A 20,014-nucleotide genomic window follows, 5' to 3' on the forward strand; every position below is an offset into this window, starting at 1 on the left:
ATTTTGTGAAAATTTCAGACGAACTATTTACAAGAGATGTGTGTGAACGTGATGAATGTTTCAAAAAAATATCGAAATGAAGAAAGAATATCCGAGGATAGGAAAAAATGGAAACACATCTCGACGTTACAAAAATGTGATAATAAAAAATCGATTTCAATTGTTGTAAAGTAGAAAATGGTAAAAAATGTTAAGATTTGAAAAGGTAACAGTCGAGATTGAATAAATTTTAATTCATACGCGTCTAGCAAAACCAATAATGATGAAACTCAAACATGTACAGAATTCGTATATAACGATACGGTGTGAAGTTTTTTCAATGTCAACATCCGGTCTAAAATTTGATGAAAAAAAAAAGACTGACTACATCGTTGACTGATTGTAAACTTCCAACTCAAGACAAATTTGAAGTTTGATACCAGCGCAATTAAAAATTGTTAAAAAAAATCCACCAGGGCGTGTATATTTTGTGTTTTGAATAGCTAGTTCAAAGAGAACTGGAAGTAAATATGACACTCCTTTATTTCTCCAATATCAAAATTCACGGCAGGTATGAACTGTCTTTTTGACTCTGTTACTTTGATTATAAATATCTTTCAATTTTTACCTCATTTGAATGAACTTAAAAATCAATGTCACCGTTCTTTCCTTATCCAAGATGTTGAAAAATCACTAACAATAATTTTTTTTCAAATTAAATTGCATAAATGACCGCGAAATATTGATAAATCCGAGGTGGACCGCCGTGTTAATGTGATGTAACAATAACAACAACAAGACACGCATACAAATGATATATGGTTACGATTAAATTAAGTATAAAAATTGCTGTCGATGATCATACGAGCGACGATGAAGAGATAACAAGATCACAATACGATTTTAAAATGAGTTGTGACGTAGCTTGTAATTTAGTTTCATAAAACTTTGCTTTTCTTTTCCTTTTTTCTTTTAATATATATATATATACACATATATATACATATATGTATATGTATATATATATCTTTTGTTTTCTAGTTTCATTCTTTCATAAAGCGGAATAACGCGCTAATTACTTGGGTAGATGCTACTCCTAGTCGGATACCTCGTTGTCTGGGTCAAGATCCCGCGTTGGCGTTGAAGCGTTGCTTGCCGACGCCGAATGTGCCCCAGGTCGATGAGTTCTTCGTGGATCAAAAGGATCCACAACTATTTGTTCAGTCCCTTTGATCTCAGCTCTACAAAACGGACATCCTTGACCCTCGGAATCCTGAAATTTTAGATTCACATTTACATAACTGCGTAGAGACAATGATTTATTTGTCACTACACACGTTACAGTTTAACTGGATTTTGTGAAACTTCATGCAAGATTTCGTTGGATTTGACTTGATCATAATAATTTTGACTTCTGCTATCGATTGATTGGAATACTAAGAAATTGGATTAAGGTACTGCTACCTGCCAGGCTGTGAGGCACGGAGTGCAGAGGAGATGACCGCAGGGTTCTATTCTGACATCTTTGTCGTGTTCCGCGCATATTTTACACAGCTGAAACGTGCTACCCATTTCGCAGTAGAGTTCGTACTGTTCAGCGGTTACTTTTATGTGTTCCTCCGGAGTGGGTTGAACCGCCCACGTTAAATCTGGATTAACGTTTCTTCCGTCCGGATACAAATAACTGGGAACAAAACAATCATGTTATTCAGAGGTGACCCAATTCATCAAGGTCGTCAAAAATTTAACTTTTGAGCCTCTAGAAGATACTTACAAGCCTTCCCGATAGCCGTCGAGCAACGCTTGAATCAGGCTTTTGTTGTGAGGTATCGTCTGGAGTATGTCACTGTCCGAAGTAACGTAGCCTATGGCCCACTGTCCTAGCCTCGTACAACTCAGTCGAAATACGTAACTGCCTGGTTTTGATATACAATACTTTTGCAGTCTTGCTTTGACCTCGTCGTACGTCAGAAATGCCACGTACCCAGGGTGCGTTACAGCCAACGTCTGCCAATTTTGTAACAGCGTTGACCAAGGCTGAAATAATCTGTAGAAGAAATGAAAATTAATGATTTTTAAAGAGCGAATCGTTTCCATGACAGTTTTGTAGTAAATGCGACACTAGAGAAACAGAGGAAGGAATAATTTGAATCGGAGAGGGATGATACATTCTTGGATAACATAACGACACTCACCTAGTAAAAACATCAAATTCAAAATTCGATATATAGTCGTTACAAGTGAGATCTATGGTAGATTTCAGTGCCATTGCTTCTAGTCCAGAACTGATAGGATGAACTTGGTTCAATTCGTGCCTGAACACTTTCCAAGGAACCAGGGTGCTGTAACAAAACATAAACAAGGATAAGCTCGCTGCAGGGTGTATCAAAAAAATGTTTAACATGAACTTAAAGATATATTAAGATTATTACAAGTATACAGAATGGTCCAACAGTTATTGCACATTTCTTCCAATATCTCGTCATGAACAGAATTTATACTACTTCAGGTGTTTTCAAAACACATTCTTCATACCTCTCAACTCACAATTATGTAAAAATTTATTACCCTGCAATTTTAGAAAGACACTCAAGGAGTTTGTTTAACAAACTACGAGTATGTTTTTTTTGTGTATGGTTGTACTAAATTTTAGACAATCCAAAAGTTGCGAAGCAACGATTATTCTTAAACATGCATCGTTACAGTAACGTTACCAGCTTCAAATTCATAAAAATTAGGGGTAGTCCCTGACTTTCCCTTAAAATAATTAAAGTAGTCATAAGTATTATACATATAATGCACTTTTTTTTTACCAGTTAGACACCTAACAAAGGAAATGATTTTCAAAACCAGTTAGCAAATATACATGTGGGGAATTCTATCTGAACCCGACCAATATCTGACCCTTGCCATTTCTGATTTTGTTTAAAAAAATTTTCTGCAATTGTCCCAACTCTGAAACCGTACCCTCAATTTTTTTACATTTTTTACTCAACTGCCAATTATTTACAAATATTTAAAGTGATTTTGAAAAGGATCTGGCTTAAAATTCTGCAAATCTGTATTTTCTATTTTAAACATTTCAAGATCCATGGTGGTTTGATTTTTTTCACTTTTTGTTCGGTGCTTTTAATTTTTTTGGTCAACTAAAATGTGGTTTAAATGATCTTAAAATTCAGGAAGAACTCTCAAAACTTCTATTTTTCACTAACAACATTTCTAGACTGATTCCATTATGGAGATATTTTTGCCTATTCTTTAGGACATTTAATTTTTTTTCATCAACTTTATAATGAAATCGGTCTAGAAGTGTTCGAAGTGCAAAATAGAAGTTTCGAGAATTTTTTGAGAAATTTCAAATCGTTTACACAAACTAAAACTTTAATCAAAAAAATTAAAACAGCTAAAATAAAATATAAAAAGAAATCGACCCCACACGAGCCGGTTTTTAAAATGTTTTCAGAAGAAAATACAGTTTTTGAGAATTTCTTGAGAATTTGAAAAAAGATCCTTTGCAAAATCAATCTCAACATTTATAAACAATTAACCAGTTGAACAAAAAATCTGAAAAAATTCAAAGTACTCTTTCAGAGTAGGAAAAATTGCACCAAAAATTTTTGAACGCAAATCAAAAACGTCGAGGGTTAGACATTCCTTGGGGTCACATGGAATTCCCCACGCACATCAGTGAAAAAACAACGTCATGGTTTTGACCTAATCGAATACATTAGAACGGGGTAAAAAAATTTACGGGGAATCATTAGCATACTTGACGTCTCGTGAGCGTGTGAAATAATTTTCAACGTCACGAACCCGACGCGCGCAGCGTAAGTATAACGATCGTTTAAATATTTGATTACCTTCCCGCGATCGAACTTCCCGCTCGATAATAGCGACGGAAAATGTAACGGTCGCAACGAGGGCGGCGGAGAGGGGGGGGAGACGTTCGGCCATGCTTAACGCCAAGTAGCCAATGACCATGTTTTATTTGATAGTGTCGGGGCGATCGTTGACGAATAGAAAATTATCTCTATTCACGTTTCTTTTTTGCAAATAATAAAGCGATATTTGTGATTCTACCATTATGCCAAGAAATTATTACGCACCATAACCTCATGAACTTGCTGTCACAACAACAAAACTGTCTCACTCGCACTTTATGCGAGAGAGACAAGGACGCAGCTAAGTCGTACTGCGCATGCGTGACTCGTCATCTCGGTTATTTTTCGCAGCGAACTGCTCACTTATCGCTGGAAAATTAATCCTACTTTTGGGATGCGGCCCCGGCAAAGTTCGGTCTCCTTCCCTCTTACTTCGTGGTATGCACGCAGGCTCGCAAGTTTTAAGTCTGTAATTATGACGCATCAGGCGGGAGAAAGTTGCTATAGCGGCGAGTTGACGGTTTCAACTTGTCGACGAAGCTGCCACCCACCCGACCGAACCATCGATCATTCGCTCATCGTCATCGTTACTCTGCGGTTTCTATCGCGTCTCCCGCGAACGTTGGAAATACATATAAAGGTAGGATTTGTCACGAGCGTACGTGCATACGTACGCATAAACTATATATCTGGCTCTGCTGTCGCATTTCGCCTTTGGGTGTACGATTGGTGACAACTTTGTTTTCAATTTCTGAAGGGAATTAAACGTAAGTTTTTTTTTAATTACGTCACGCAACCTAATCATTTGGTTCGTTCGATGATAACCTACTGCAATTATTGCAAGCATTGGCGGGATATAGGCTAACTCAAGTATTCGACATTTTGCCAATTAACGACCGACCGATATTTATTTGTTTTTTTTTAATTCTGTTCCCTCATTTCTGGTCAACTCTATGATCCGTAGTTTTTGATAAATATATTTTTAGCATTGAGCCCGCGGTCATTTCTTATTGTTGGATTGCTGTTTGTTTAACAGAGAGGTTTAATAACGAGCCGGCGGAAATTTTGCCCAAATGATACAATATTCTGCTGATTCGTAATAAAGTTTTCCCGCCGTTTCGTTTCGCGATTGAATTTTGTAAAATGCGTTAATTTTTGGTTTTTGAAATGTAAAGAAATTATCTATGAGTTAGAACTCCGTCACGTTAACTTAACCAAATATTTAAACTAAAAATTACTATTTTTTATATTTTCAAGGACTTTAAGTGGCTAACTATTCAAAGTATGGGTACATCTCGTTTTGTTACATGTTGTTTATCAAATTTCAGACAATCCTAAAGTTGTAGTATTATGATATTTTTTTTTTAAAATACATCGTTACGTTGCGAATTACTTAAAATTAATAACCTTGAAATAAATTTGAGACTAAATATAATTTACTCTGTGAGAAAGATAAAAGATTATCTGTGAAACTATTACGCAAACTTTATCCGTGAAACGCACCTCGTGTATGACACAAGGCAAATAATAGAGAGAAGAAACAAGTCATAATTGAAATACGGTCCGCGAGATGGCTCAGCCGAAGCAAATTGAATTCCTTACAAGTCACGTAGTAATACATTGTCGTCGTTATCGCACAGTAGTCCAGTCATTGTAGTCTTTTCAATGTACAATAATTATATCGGGCGCCGCGAAGAAAAATTCTGCGATATAATTATTGTACTTTCAAGTCGATTATTTGGATATAACGACTGGACTACAGTTTCTGGATACGTATCAGATATCAATTTTTACAAACGCAACGAATAATACCGGCAGTGATAAGATATAGTTTCGTGTGATCGATGATCCACAAGTGTATACATTTTTCAGATAATCGTTATTAGCAATGAGCGGAAACACCGATTACAAGGCGGCAAAGTCTGTCCACGACTTTACCGCGAAATCGATCAAAGATGAGGATGTACCTTTGTCAAAGTAAGTTAATGAATGGAAAAAATTGACAAGCAATTTACAAAAATCGGAAATAAACCTCTACTAGAACACGAGTACAGTTGTTGGTTTTTTTTTTTTTAATGATAAATTATTCTACTTCAGGTACGCTGGGAGGGTGTTATTGATTGTGAACGTTGCTTCGAAGTGCGGTTTGACTGCAACAAACTATAAAGAACTTAACGAACTACACGATCAATACAATGAGAAGGGTAAATATGTGAATATAAACGACGTGAAGAACAGGAATAATAATATCAACTACTATGATAATGGAAGTACCGTTATAAATATATGCGCAAACGCGATAATGGGATCAGAACACGAATACAAAGAGACAGAAAACTTACCACTAAATGACTAATTTTCCATATAAGAGCAAATTTAAATTATTCAATGTCATTGATAATCGATGAAAGTCAAAACAGCGACCATCTCTCATTAGATTAGTCGTTGACTATTTTGATCTAACATCAATGTGTGAAACCAGACAGTGGTAAAATACAGTCATTCGAAATAATTTTGCTATATCATGGATGATGTCATTTCAAATCGTCGATGTCATTTCAAGTCACTGTAACCCCACACGTAAGAAGTACCGCATAAAGTGTAACCGAATTTTCAAAATTCTGTTCAATTTCTGAAAAAAGATGATGAAAAAATTGGTTTATTTTATCAGTTAACGATGGTTTCTGCATTGTCCAGAAGTACATTTATGGCATAATTGGTGGTTTCGCGTGTATTTCCTATATATTCGTGAGAATTTTTATCTCCAAAGATCCAGCGGCATTTGCGCATTAGAAATCAAAGTGGACTCACAGTTGAATTATCAATTCTTTGGAACGTGGCGTATTTCTCTCATAGCACAACATTCGAATCATACGTATCTATTGTCGTACAGGTCTAAGCATCCTGGCCTTTCCATGCAACCAATTCAACGGACAAGAACCCGGAGGCAGTGACGAGATTTGCAGTTTTGCTGATCGTCAAAAGGTAGTTCAACTATATTTCAATAGTCGCAAAACAAACATAACTTGAGCATCGAATTGGTCAGCGCCAGATGAAGGCAGGGGTTGACGATAATTGGGAGATTTCAGTATCGGAAGCAGAATTTTCTCTGATTCGCATCGTAAGTTTCAGGTGAAATTCGACCTGTTTGAAAAGATCGACGTTAACGGAGACAATGCTCATCCTCTCTGGAAGTATTTGAAGCATAAGCAGGGGGGAGTTCTTGGGAGTTTCATCAAATGGAATTTCACAAAATTCATCGTCGACAAGGAGGGCAAAGTCGTAGAGAGACACGGACCCAACGTAGATCCGAGCAAATTATCCTCGCATATCGAGAAATATTTGTAAGGCATGACATTTTAATTATATACACACGTTGAAACAGTCAAATTTTGTCACGCGCTATGCCCAGTAAATGTCACGTTGTTTATTATGTCCAACAGTTGGCTAATATAGGTTTCAAATTAGATGATAAAGACGATATTTATTTACAATGCACAAACAACTGAAAAACGAGAGAAAAATAAAACGGCGTAAAAACATTACAAGAAGAACAAAAACAACGTTACAAAAAGTGAACAAAAACTTACTTAAAAATTCACGAAACCACGATGATTTTTGATTATTAGTAGTTACTTAGGTCTGTTTGTTTAACATAAATAATACAGAATTAATTGATCACGTTTGCTTATTTTACCCAACCTAAACCAATTTACAAAGCGTTAAAATTTAATTCCGATAATCGTATATCAGAATCGCTTTAGAGATATTATATAGTGTTTTATACATGAAATTTGATACGACGCGTATTCTGAAAATTGAGATACGATGTGACTAATGGTATTGAAAAATCGTTTTTATATTAAATTTGAGAAGAGGCGTTGTGATTAGTGGAAAAATGAAAAAAAGGTTGCACAAAGATATGCAGGGTATGGAATAACCGCGATGTCGTTTAAAGCGCGAGAGTTGTATACACGGAATAAATACTGTTCCCAATATGCTTTAAAGCGATAAGATACGAAAAGCAGGAGGAGGACATAAATTGATAAGATTAACTATTGGCGATGAGAGACGAGAGGAGAGAAGAGGAGGAAGTTTGGACGAGCCTCTGGCCAGCTACGCGAATCACAGTGGAGTACGAATAGGAAATAATTTACGATCAAAGCTTCCGATGAGGATCGAACAACACAAACGATCACGGACGAGAAAAAGAAATTGGAATATATCCCGGAAACGTATAAAAGATTGAACAAAACAAATCGAAGGTGGTTTGTTTCGATTTTCATTTACATGAAAAGGAAAAAAAGAAAGTTTAACGTATTGAAAACGACTGTTGAGATGCTCTCTTTCAATCTCCTCAGTCTCGATTCTCGGTCTTCGGCTCTCGTTCAAGTATTGAACGATGGCTCGTCTTCTTCCCGTTCCACCAACGGAAGTCTTTTTCCAGTTGCAACCTGCGTCTTGTCTCTCCACGCTTCGCCTTGCTTGCAAACTCAATGACCTACTGCTGTTACAGCTGCCGGCGACATTGCAAAGAACGATTTAAACGCGAGAAATGATTCGTCGTACCTTGGCGTCTTTTATAGGCTTTCGGATTTATCCGCCATACAGATTTGTCAGAAAGAATACATACTATCGGATATTGATCCAAGTTTTCAAGTAAGATTTAATTTAGAATTATTTTGAAGCATGTAGGGGAAATCGTAAAATATTGGTGGATAGGGTATCGTAATACACAATTTACTCAATTTTAGAAACTCCTCAAGTTGCCAAATAACAATTTTTCCCAAAAGTACGACGTTATACACTAACGATAAAAAATTCAACGTCAACGCTTAAACTTTGACATCGTTGATCAAAATATGTGCATCATTCATTTCGAGTGGTTTAATCCTTTGAGTCAAACATTATTGTGCTGAGTCAACGTCTGTAACAAGATAGTATTCTATGGTTTTTCGGGTGGCTGATTACGAATCAGAAATCAGATTTAAAAAATTCAAGATGGCGCATCCAATATGGCGGGCGAAAATTTCAAATTTGATCGAATACGGTCAAATCATACGTTTAACGAGCGACCCCAAAAACTTATAATTTATGTAAAACATGTACATGTGCAGAGGAGTAACTTTCTCGGAAAGTAATTATTCCTTCAATTTTCGTGATTTTTTTCAATGAATTTGTTTCTAACAACAATAATTTACATTATATCGCAATCATTACTCTCGAGTATTGAAAACCTATTAGTAAATTAGCAAAGAAATATGCTTTCAAACTTCTCTAAATATACAAAAAAAATAGATATAAAATAGGTGATAAGAATACCCACTTCCCACCATGACACAAAGAATTAATAAGCATTCGCGAATAGTAAATTGTAGAACGAGGAGCTTCTTGAAACGTTGTCGACTTGCAAATAGATTGAAAAATCTGCATATTTGACAAAATTGTGACTAAAACTCATCAGATTACGTGATAGCTGATTATGTTACGTCTTCGTACAATAATCAAGACCAATTGATCTAATTGCTTCAATTCACCGCCGTATTTGTGTCCGTATTATATGAGACCTTGAAGAGAGAAGAAACTGTAAAAAATGTCTTTTCAAATCGTTCCGTTTTGGGAGAAATAGAAATAGTTGAAGGTAAGCGATTACGTTCTTGCGGGGCTAAAGCCGGGGTGATCAATTGCTGCTGAAAGCGAACGAATTGAACGAGTTTTTTTCCGCCTTCTTGTGGTTATACAGCAGTTACTGCAAGAGGTTATCTGTATTATCGATTGAGCACCTCCTTTCTGCCCCCCCCCCCCCTCGCCCTGTGCCGCCGTTTGGCTGGTGCACCGTCAGGTAATTATAACAACAACGATACTGATCATCGAACGCGGTTTAAGCCGGGAAACGACGAAAAATAGCACGTAAAGTATAAAAGATTTTTATTTGTCTATAATGCAAATAGTTATAAGACGGTTTCGGATTAGAGCAGTGTTTTTTTTTTACTGGAAGGAGGGTTTAAAAATTTGTTTTTCTTTTGTACGAAAAAATTCTTCCGAAGTATAATGTGACTTGGTTTTGTTATTTTTTATATTTGAACGATTTGTCAAAAACATACTTATTCCCGTTAGATTGCGCGAATTTTCCAATATAAATCACTCGAATACGGTTTTACACCTACGGACATAATCTTGCAGGCAATTAAATCGTCCAGAAAAATCGTCCCGGATTTTTTTTACGTCGTAACAATAAGAAACCAGATATTAGGAATATAAGAACTTTTCAAAGGTCAATCTTTCGACGTCCATATTACGAACACAAAATAATTAGAGAAGAGTTAAAAAAACACTTGTTCTCTCTCTCTCCTTTTTTTATCTTTTTTTTGTCTCGTCGCAACCTTTTTTGAATTCTCCACTACAAATACTGAAAACAAATGACGATTATTCTTTCGCTTTCGATATACAGCGTTAAGTTTAACGACGAGTCGGCAGCTGTACAATAACGCATATATAATCTATGAAAATTTGTGCAGTTAGCGGAATCTGTATTCCGGCCGCTTATATTTTCACCACGGACGACGCGCGGTGTAAGTGTAACTTTTAACATACGCTTCGACGTAAGAGAGAGATACTAGCGCTATAATTAGTCGTCCTTGCTTGTCGGCTGATCCGGTCGTGCCGCCGCCTCCATTCATAGAATTTACGCTTCTTCTTTCCGAGCAAGCAAACGAAGTCTTGCCTCAAGAAACGTCATTTGACGGTCTTTCGACGTTCGAAGGAAAAATATTATAATAAAAATAAAGAGTGAAACGCGTTGCTTTACATTCGAGTTTAACGACGGATGAACGATGATATTGATCATACGGTTTGTATAGAAAAATGTTTTACAGACTTGACACGGTTCTCATGATCGTCGGCTGCGTGAGAAACACATGTTTTTTTTTTTGTTTTGTTTATTAACCAAAAGAAATCAATACAATGTGAGCACTGTTTCGCGTTTGTATGGTATACATATATATACCGTGTACAGATCTGAACATCGATTGTATTTTTTTTTTTTTTTTGTTGTTTCAGAACAGGGATTATCTGTCCGGCATTATCAACGAATAAAATCCTGTGAAAGAGATATTTTGTTCATTTTTCTTTTTTTTTTGCTACAAATGTTAAATAAAATTAAATATCCAAGCACGCTTGAGACGATAATAAATTGAAACGAGTCCAAAGAAATTTGATACAATTACGAACGGATGTTAAGCGCAAGTCGAGTTTCTTTAGCTCCGGACACTGACCGTGAGTCACTTCCGGTCTGGAAAGCTCGGCTGGCAGCTCTCGCGTAAAACAGGGTGCAGCAACAAGATTATAGAGAAACCGTTTTTATACACCGATATAGTTTAAACTTGACCGTAGTCTACCATTTTTTTCATACATATAGCCATTTCCTCTTTCATAGTTCTCGTTCCTTTTCTTTTTCCTTTCCTTTTTCTGTCTCTCGCTTTCATTCGTTGCTTCATTCCGTCAGATCCCGACCTCGCCTGATACTAAAAGCGTAATTATATCACATACCCATTCATTTTCATTATTTCGCTACATACCTAGACGCGAAGGAATAACAAATGCGTATGATGGAAACAGATGAGAAGGTAAAAAAGGAAACTCCTTGTGTTTATTTTATAGTCGAAGTGTAGAAATTTTCAATGAAAACACTTTTACGCAGTGTCGTTCGATGTATTCCGCAACTTAACTGCGTAGTAGAAGAAAAAAGAAGAAGAAGAAACGTCGTTGCGTATTTTCGTTGTGAAACTTGAAACTTCGTATCGTCGTTGAGTTGGAATTTTCAGGATGTTTGTTAAATTTTCGTACAAATATTTTCGCACCGTATTCATTTTTACTTCTATTATATTTTTTAAATTCCTTCCTCGCGTCAGGTTCATTTAGCTCAAGATTTACGTAGACAGAAACTTATAACGATAATATTTAGTTGTTTTTAAAGAAAATTATTCGGTTATCGTAGGATTCGAATAAATTGAGAATAAATATATACAGTCTGATTTTAAGAAAGTTCGTTTCTAGCAGAGATTACATTTCGATATATTTTATTGATCAAAAAAAAGTTAAGGGACAAAAAAAATTAGCTTTCATCCTCTTCCGGTAATTCGAGTCATAGGTTTTTTGAATGGAACGCACAATTACTTGCAAAGAATGGTAAGTGTGAAGGAAAATTGCGCAAGTCAGGATATACGTGTGTACGTAAGTACACTTGGTGACAATGAATCCGAGACGGCTAATTTTTTCCACTAGACATTTACGTTGGCAACACTGAGAAACCTACAGCGCCACAGTCGGCCGAGCGCGAAACTAACTCAGTCTCAATAAACGTAACGTAACCCATGACCGTCGAATATCTAACCTTAGAATACGTGCCAATCCAACAAGTCATTATCCCCGCGATATTCTTAGGTTATATTCGACGGTCATGGATTGCGTTACGTTTATTGAGACTGAGTTAGTTCCGCGCTCGGCCGACCGTGGCGCTGTAGGTTTCTCCGTGTTGCCAACGTAACTGACTGGTGTAAAAAATCAGCCGTCTCAGATTCATTGTCCCCAAGTGTACATACGTGCCGCGTGTATCGCATCACCATGCGTTACGCAAACTAATTGTAAAACTGAACAACGTAACTGTGTCGCATGCACACGTGTCCGTGCATCTGTGCGTGCAATGGAACGACAAGCAGCCGCGTAACGAAGCCGGTGCCCCCAGCAACGCCTATGCGCTGTATCGGTGTTCCCGATATCGGTCAATGAAAGAAAAATAGTTTAAACGTCGAGCAGCGACGACGTCGAATGAATGAATTCAGGGACGGAGGTATGAATGAACTACTGTTCCGATGAATGAATCGTTGGCTAAGCTCTTCTATCGGGGCTCGGATCCGATGTGGAAACGGGATTTTTCGCTATCGAACATTTCGAAAATCCCATCTTCATGTTCTCCAATTCTTTTCTGATTGTAAGAGAAGTGTTCTCGGAGTATATTGTGACGTTTGAATTTTTGGAAAATCTCATTACTGCTCACCATTCGTCCGTTCTGAGAACTTCGCGATACGTCGAACTTCGTAACGACAATGAATAAATTATGATTTATGGTAGCGAGAAATTGTTTTATCGTAACTTAATTATAGGATTGTCTGAAGTTGAGTCCGATTTTCGGAAACTGAATTTCTTCAAAGTTGTTCTAAATTTTCAAAACAATCACCTTCGTTCCGATGATTCGTTTACACGTTACTAACTTCAATCTCGTGAAATTTTTTGAAAAAGACTGAAAAGCAGCAAAGAAAAATTTATTTCTTGATCAATCGCGCGGTTGGACTTACAATAACTTTACCGTAACAATATATTATAAAACAATAAATTGTCGTAGTTATTAGATCTTTAAGATGTTACTTCGAAGACGTTGAGTTTTGTACAGCATAAATATATTCTTTTTCATTACCCCTTACACGGAATTTTAGAGATCATTCTGAATCTGCGAAATCACAAGTTTTCCGAAAAAATTTGCTAACCAACTTTATCCTCGTATGATTAATCGGGTGTAGCCGAATAATTTCGTAGTTATTTTATCTATGATCTTTTCTCGGAATCTGTTTGTTTCTTCGTGTTATTTTTTCTCCGAAACGAAACGTCGATGGAAAATTGTCTTCAACAAAAACAATTTCTTTTTTTCTTCTTGTTTGTTTGTTTGTTGTTCAAACAAATATTTAAATAAAACTCTCAACGTGTCGTTTTCAACTTCCGAAACCCACGCATATTCTATTCTTGCATCGTAAAGATCGAGCCTCATATTATATGCATACAGTTATCCTCATTCACGTTCTCTATTTTCGTTCTCTGTTGTACCCACCTAGGTGTACTAACATTCGGAATATAAGTGGTAGGAAAATTATTGCGTCTAATTTTACGGACGACATTTAACTGACAATGAGACGACGATAAATATTTTATCATATATTTTTTCCTTGGTTTCCCCTTTTCCTCATTAGGTTCATTCATTTCATCACTTTAATTAGCCGCGTGGTATCTTTATCCGTAAAGTTGCGACATATTTGTATGACGTACATAAGAGGCATTCCACCGCAAAACCATCTACCTAGGTACAACCTTCGTCAACGAGGTTTTATTTATTTTTATTTTTAGGAATGATACAGAGTGTACGATAAAAAACACATCTTTCGCCAAGTTTAATATTTTTCTTTTACCATGGGTTTAATTTTTACTGCTCCCGAAAAGACGACAACCCAATTTTCGAACGAATAGTTACAATCGATTGACTTCAATTTTCAAAGCAAGGTTGAAGTTGGCAAGCTTTTGGGTTTATATAAAATACAGGCTAAACAAGTAATTAAAAAGTGAGAAAAATCTAGTGAAATATAAATTTAAAAAATAAATAAATTTTATATTCGATTCGTTTTTTTTTTTCACATGTTTCAATTACTTGTTTCGCCTGTAGCTTATGAACAAAAAGCTTGCTCACTTCCAAACTGGTTTCAAAATTCTTCTTTTTAAACAACGAGTTCACGAAGAAAAAAAAATCGGAGCTAATCGATTGGCGCTATTCACACGAAAATTGGCTTTCCATGTTTTCTGGAACAGTAAAAAACAAACTTGTCATCCGAAATATCTAAGAATCAGTGTAAAGATGTTTTTTTATACACTCTGTACTATATTAAAAAAGCAAATCAAAAAAAAATATAAAAAATTACCCATTTTGAGTATCAGCCGTGGGTCGGTTTAGGACGGAATGCCTCATATATGAATAAAACCGAGTTCGAGTTGTTCAGAATCCGTTTTCACGCTTTGCACGTGGCCTCGATGCAAACCGGAAACTATTTCCCTAATATCCTTTTCCTCGCCGTTTTCCATTAAACTCGAAAATCCAAATAGGCGCGTATCTAAATGTACAACAAGACAAACGCGTCACACCGCACCTAAAAATCTTGCAATATAAATATAAATACACATGTCAGCCTTGCAAGCAACCAGCAACCAGCAGCAGCAGCAGCAGCGTTTCGTGGCGATCGCGTGCAGACGACGCGACGACTCGACGATGACGCGTTTTTCATACATACGTACACACATCCATACACGCATACATGTAATACATATTTTTGGCAAATCGGTGTCGTCGTGACGCCCAACGCCGCAATGCATCTCGTCGACCTATCCCATCGTTACGGTTGCGTGCTAAACTGCGGGGGCGATTACGAATGCGAGACAGATGGGGGTGGGGGGCGGAGAGAGAGAGAGAGAGAAGTAAGTTGTGCGACATCCGCAGGTAGGCACACAAAAATTATACGTAGCCGTGTCTGATGCGTTGTCGCTACTACTGCTTACGATTGTTCTTGTTTGGAACTTTTACGAAATTTCACCGGGACACTCGATGAATCGGTTCCAATTAAACGAATAGAAATATCGTCAAAGGCACAGGTCTCCAATCTCAATCCTAAAGCCTCACTCAAGTACTTGTCAAGTTTGTTATTCGATACGTAATAATACACATTTTTATTCAACTTTTGGTATTCATATTATATTTGATCGTCGGATTAACTATTTGTAAAAAAAGGTACGAGTGTGAGAAATCGATCGGCATTGACGATAATATTTGATAAGGATATTTGTATTGTCAATGGAGTATTTTGTATGGATTGTTTATTGGTGACAAACTTACTAAAAAGTCAAATTCTAATCGGGTACAGCCGGCATAGAATATCTACTCTATAGACTCATAAGATGATATTTTTGTTGGATATTAGAAACAATCCTTACTGATTTCTAACGGTAACCGATTTTTTTTTTTTTTTTTTTTTTTTGATCAAAAATTGTACTGCGACGAAATTTATGCTAAAATTGTAGTAAAAATGTCAGTATTTTTAAACGGCAAACTGCACGGCCCTTGCGCGAGGGTTTAGGGATGAGATAGAGAGACTTTTGCGTTTGATGAGGTTTTTGATCATTTATTTGCAACCAATCTGGACGGCCGCCGAGTCGAAATTAATCGCCATATTGTACAGGATATAATTCACCGCTGTTACACTATCGCTATGTGATATTTTTCTAAAAGATATAATATTCTTTACAGTTACAACATCGCCTTAACGATCGATTGTTTTAATACAATTAGACGCACATATTTGTAATTCATCGTATTCACATATTCGTAAGCTATTATATAGAACGAAGATTTTCCTAAATATCCCGGGAAAAAAAAATGACTTCGATCAAATCACTTTTGAGTGGTTTAAAAATTTTATATATTCGTTCAATTTCATTCCACGTACAACGGTAAATTTTTTTTTTTATCTTTTTTCCTGAGCAGACTTATATTTAGGAAAATCCCGTTGAGACACGGTTCTTTTTTCATCGCGTTACCGATAGATATTCAATTTTTCAAGATCAAACTGATATTCGTCATGTTTAAAAAACAGCGATGTCAAATTTACTGTTGGTTGAAACGAAATCCGTTTCGGTGAATTTATGAAGCCTCCCTAATCATTTGAGCCGCGAAATCTAACGAATCTATGAAATATTGAACAATTGCAAGGTGATTTGAAAAGAGTAATCGATGTCTAAGATCTAGCTTACGAATTCACGATATACTTTTTCTCCTATTCTTCGAAAAATCGCCGTAGCTTGTAATCGCGTAAATTTAATAAATTAGCTGCGTTTAATTATTCTGTCGTCGAATTATCTACCGTAAAGGTATCGAATTTCGACTCACCAATCTTCTTAACGAAAGCTTAACTGGAACTCTGGTGATAGTGATCTGCGAACCTGATTATAATGGAGATTTAAAATTTATAGCGATTAGATTTTCAAAAGGCCAATAAAATTTCCCCGATCTCGAGTATGTCACGATTAATAGAAACGACTATGAAATTAATATTCATACTTTAATGTAACGAAAAATGAAGAACAAAAACAATTTATTTTGCAAGTAGTGGAATTACATCGCCGGCAATATCCTAATTGTAACAAAACAAAGTTTTATCAACAATTAAAAAGAGTATTAATGTTCAAGAGTGCAACAAAAAATAAATAAATGAGTTAAAACTCTACTCCTTTGACGAATCTAGTTTAAAAACAACATCTTTCGCACACCTTGTTTCATTTCATTGTTAGTTCAAGTTTTTTCATTTAGTATGGATATTTTCATTCTTAGAGCCCTAAAACTGCATATTTCTGCTTTTCTTCGACTTTCACGGTCCGTAAGTATGCGAATTTTTGAGTCTATAAAATCGACTCGGGGATATTTTTTTTCAGAGAATTTAATACCCTACAAGAATGTGCCTTGAAATTTTTTTCATCTCAAACGGTTCAAATATCATTGTTAATATAAAAAAAGCTATTTTGCGCGTTATGTAAATGGGAAATTTAAAATAGCCAGCGAAACCTCTTAAAATTGAGGTAACAATTAATCCAAACGGGAGAATTTTTTCTCAGTAAATAAGTCCCTTTGAAATCATAGATTCGATAGGTTATTTTTTTTTGGCTGACCCTAATATACGGTATAAATTAAATATTTTTAGCTAAAATCCTCAAAGTATGAAAAATATATACCAATGGTATTTTATACCTGTAAGACGAGTGATTTGAAAATGAATCGTGGCAAGGCGTGCATGAGATACACGGATGGATGGTTGGATGTGCGGCTTTAGAGGGGATCGAGGAGGAACGTAGGTCGCTATGGTAGGCGACACGATGAATACGGGCGATAGTCACGTGTTACTTGATTCACTTTAATCGTGACGTCATCTGCCTTCCTTCCGGTTCGGTTCGCATCCGGATGTGGGCTCGACGAGATGGTGAGGATGGGAGCGGGAGAGAAGGAGGCATTCGTCGTTGGATAGGGAAAAGAGGATGTGCACACTCGCCGATAGTAGAGAAGAAAAACCAACAATGTTATCAAATATCAATGAGAGAAACAATTTTTTAAGTCGGGCCAAATTCCTTTACATACTTTCGACCGCCTTAATGATAAACAGGCTTGGTATAAAGTACATGTGTATAAAGAATGGCGAAATCAGCAGAGGAAGTGATAAATATCAATCAAACTCTGTACAATTTGTACAATTTTCAAGTGAAATTAACGTCCGTGGTTTCATTTCGCGTTCTTATTTACGTGAACGCAGATACGTATTATTCATCTGCGTATTAATTTTAGATCCAAATTGTTGTAGACGTAAGATTTGAAATACTAGACAAGAAACTCCGTTTCCAGCGTAATTGATCAATCCGCAAAGCATGATCGATAATCCAATTTATAAATATACTACCTATCGTTCATTCATAACGCGTGCAGCTGTATATGATATGTGAATAATAAAGTTAACGAAAGGATAAAGTGTACAAAGAAAATAAAATGATGATAATTATTATATTAGCAGACGACGGACCATTCGGTCGTTAGAAATTCATCGTGTATGTATGGTAAAGTCAGAATAGTATCAAAAGACGTTCAATACGACCGAGCTAGGCAAGTAAAATAATGAAAAGAATAAAGAAAAGGAAGATAAGAAACAAATATCTCATAGTTCGAAAATTAATCGCGTAAGAGTTTTTAATCAGGCTCCAACGAAAATTTTCCACTTCGATAACTGGAAAGAAAAATGTTTCGTTGCTCGCAAGTTGGATTTCGAAAATTTCGTTTTGGTGACTTCTTGTTTTCTTTATGGTATTAAAAACATAAACAACCAACTCGACCTCGCAACGCAAATAAATTTTGACGAGTAATAAGTTATTCAAAAACGATGCAATGTGATAATTGTTTGAAATTATATCACAGCTCGTTTAGATAATTGGAAAATTCGTATCAGGATGTTTGATCAAACTTCATAAAAATTTTCAAGTGCATTAATACGTGCAAATCTTTTTTTACAGGAGAACAAGGCAATTATACGCAGGGTGATTCAGTCAGTCAGTCAGTCAGTCTGTGAAGATATCTCTGAATGATTTCCCGTAGCAAGAAGTAAAGGAAAGAATTTTAAAAAACTGTAAGTGCCCTTGTTTTTTTTCGACTAAACTAAATTTAAAATTTAAAAAAAAATAAAAAAAAATAAATGACGTACAGCCTTTCGTAATTTTAACCTCTTCAATTACGAACGAACAACGGACGGTGGTTTTCGAACGCCACAATACATCGAACGTTATACTGCAAAACGGAAGACAAACCCGATTACGTTAAGATAACGTGGTTTACGCTGTGACGTCACAACCGCCGGGATTGTTGCTTGATAAATTTATATAATCCGTTGTGAAAAGGACGTGATGGTTTTTTCCAGCGGTTTCTGCGGGCAACGAAGGAAATTGATAAATTTCATACTGCATGCTCATAAATGAATACATGTATTATATTCTCGGGATATATATCCTTAATAGTTACGTTATTATTATTATTATTGTTGTTGTTGTTATTTTTAAGCCGCGACCGTGCAAAGACTGCTGTTTTTTTTGTTTTTTTTTTTTTTTTTCATGTCCCTCTTACGGTTTTTGGGAGAGCGGGGCGCGATCGGCGACTTAAAATAGACCGGAAGTTCGCGGGGATCGTTTGCCGGAAGCTCTGAAGTCGAATATAATCGTCGCCGTCACCCCGAGCTACGTTCATGGACGAACTATCGGCCCATTCTCACATCCTATTTACTCCTTACATCCATACAGCGTCGTTTGTTATATACTGTATTTTCAATCGACGCCGACAACGACGACGACGACGACGATGAGAAATTCCGCGTCGCTTATCTTTTTTCCATTCTTTGTTTTTTTCTCTTTGCTTCCTTTCGTATCCCGTGATTGTAATATAAAATCGGAGAATTAATGTAGTGTGTATTGTTCGTACAATACAATGCGTATGATCGAAAGGAAACGTGAAAAACAAAAGCAGAACGATAAGAATTAAGATAACGAGGTTGGGCTTGGTGAAAAATGTGTGTTTGAAAATAAGTTGCCTGTACATTTTGATACGATAAGAAAAATTTATCGTATCCGACGAACATCGTCTAAATTCAACGAATAATATTGGAATAATTTCGAGTTTGTTTGAAGGAAGTAAGTCGGTACTGATCTTGTAAACCGCGTTACCACTTCCGCTAGACGCCGAATATTTTTTCTCGGAATCGTATCTG

General features: G+C 36.2%; 2 protein-coding genes and 1 long non-coding RNA gene across 7 annotated transcripts in view; 2 read left to right on the forward strand and 1 right to left on the reverse strand.

The window, feature by feature from the left end:
• The window catches only part of LOC124182808, a 35,049-nt gene extending 16,172 nt beyond the window's left edge, over window positions 1-18,877 (forward strand). The window contains exon 2 of the long non-coding RNA XR_006870862.1: window positions 18,774-18,877. This is a non-coding gene — a long non-coding RNA (uncharacterized LOC124182808). The remainder of the gene's footprint in view (window positions 1-18,773) is intronic.
• Window positions 1-20,014, reverse strand: part of LOC124182796 (E3 ubiquitin-protein ligase CBL) — a 32,792-nt gene that overhangs the window by 6,331 nt on the left and 6,447 nt on the right. The window contains exons 2-5 of one of the 3 annotated variants that reach the window (XM_046570503.1): window positions 2,175-2,321; window positions 1,754-2,026; window positions 1,441-1,663; window positions 1,088-1,252 (exon numbers count right to left, since the gene is read on the reverse strand). In XM_046570503.1, coding sequence (XP_046426459.1) covers window positions 1,088-1,252; window positions 1,441-1,663; window positions 1,754-2,026; window positions 2,175-2,321 — 808 coding nt within the window. Of the gene's footprint in view, window positions 1-1,058; window positions 1,253-1,440; window positions 1,664-1,753; window positions 2,027-2,174; window positions 2,322-20,014 lie in introns of all 3 variants that reach the window. The other 2 variants (XM_046570504.1, XM_046570505.1) reach the window with 2 other exon arrangements.
• On the forward strand, window positions 4,347-7,539 carry LOC124182804 (probable phospholipid hydroperoxide glutathione peroxidase). Of its 3 annotated transcripts, none has more exons than XM_046570520.1 (5): window positions 4,347-4,500; window positions 5,733-5,837; window positions 5,958-6,064; window positions 6,754-6,845; window positions 6,987-7,539. In XM_046570520.1, exons 2-5 carry the CDS (start codon window positions 5,749-5,751, stop codon window positions 7,206-7,208), a joined length of 510 nt encoding a protein of 169 aa, XP_046426476.1. In that variant the 5' UTR covers window positions 4,347-4,500; window positions 5,733-5,748; the 3' UTR covers window positions 7,209-7,539. The 3 variants fall into 3 exon arrangements, with proteins under 3 accessions (XP_046426476.1, XP_046426478.1, XP_046426477.1); XM_046570522.1 differs by having other exon boundaries at window positions 4,349-4,500; window positions 6,993-7,539; XM_046570521.1 differs by having other exon boundaries at window positions 4,488-4,627.

Source organism: Neodiprion fabricii, chromosome 5 (genome assembly GCF_021155785.1).
Source record: "Neodiprion fabricii isolate iyNeoFabr1 chromosome 5, iyNeoFabr1.1, whole genome shotgun sequence".
Taxonomy (NCBI): domain Eukaryota; kingdom Metazoa; phylum Arthropoda; class Insecta; order Hymenoptera; family Diprionidae; genus Neodiprion; species Neodiprion fabricii.

Bases quoted from the DNA above. Each gene is read 5' to 3' on its own strand.
- LOC124182804 (XM_046570520.1), top strand. From the start codon at position 5,749: ATGAGCGGAAACACCGATTACAAGGCGGCAAAGTCTGTCCACGACTTT. The intron at 5,838-5,957 runs GTAAGTTAATGA...ATTCTACTTCAG, and splicing joins GAGGATGTACCTTTGTCAAA to GTACGCTGGGAGGGTGTTAT. The intron at 6,065-6,753 runs GTAAATATGTGA...ATTGTCGTACAG, and splicing joins CGATCAATACAATGAGAAGG to GTCTAAGCATCCTGGCCTTT.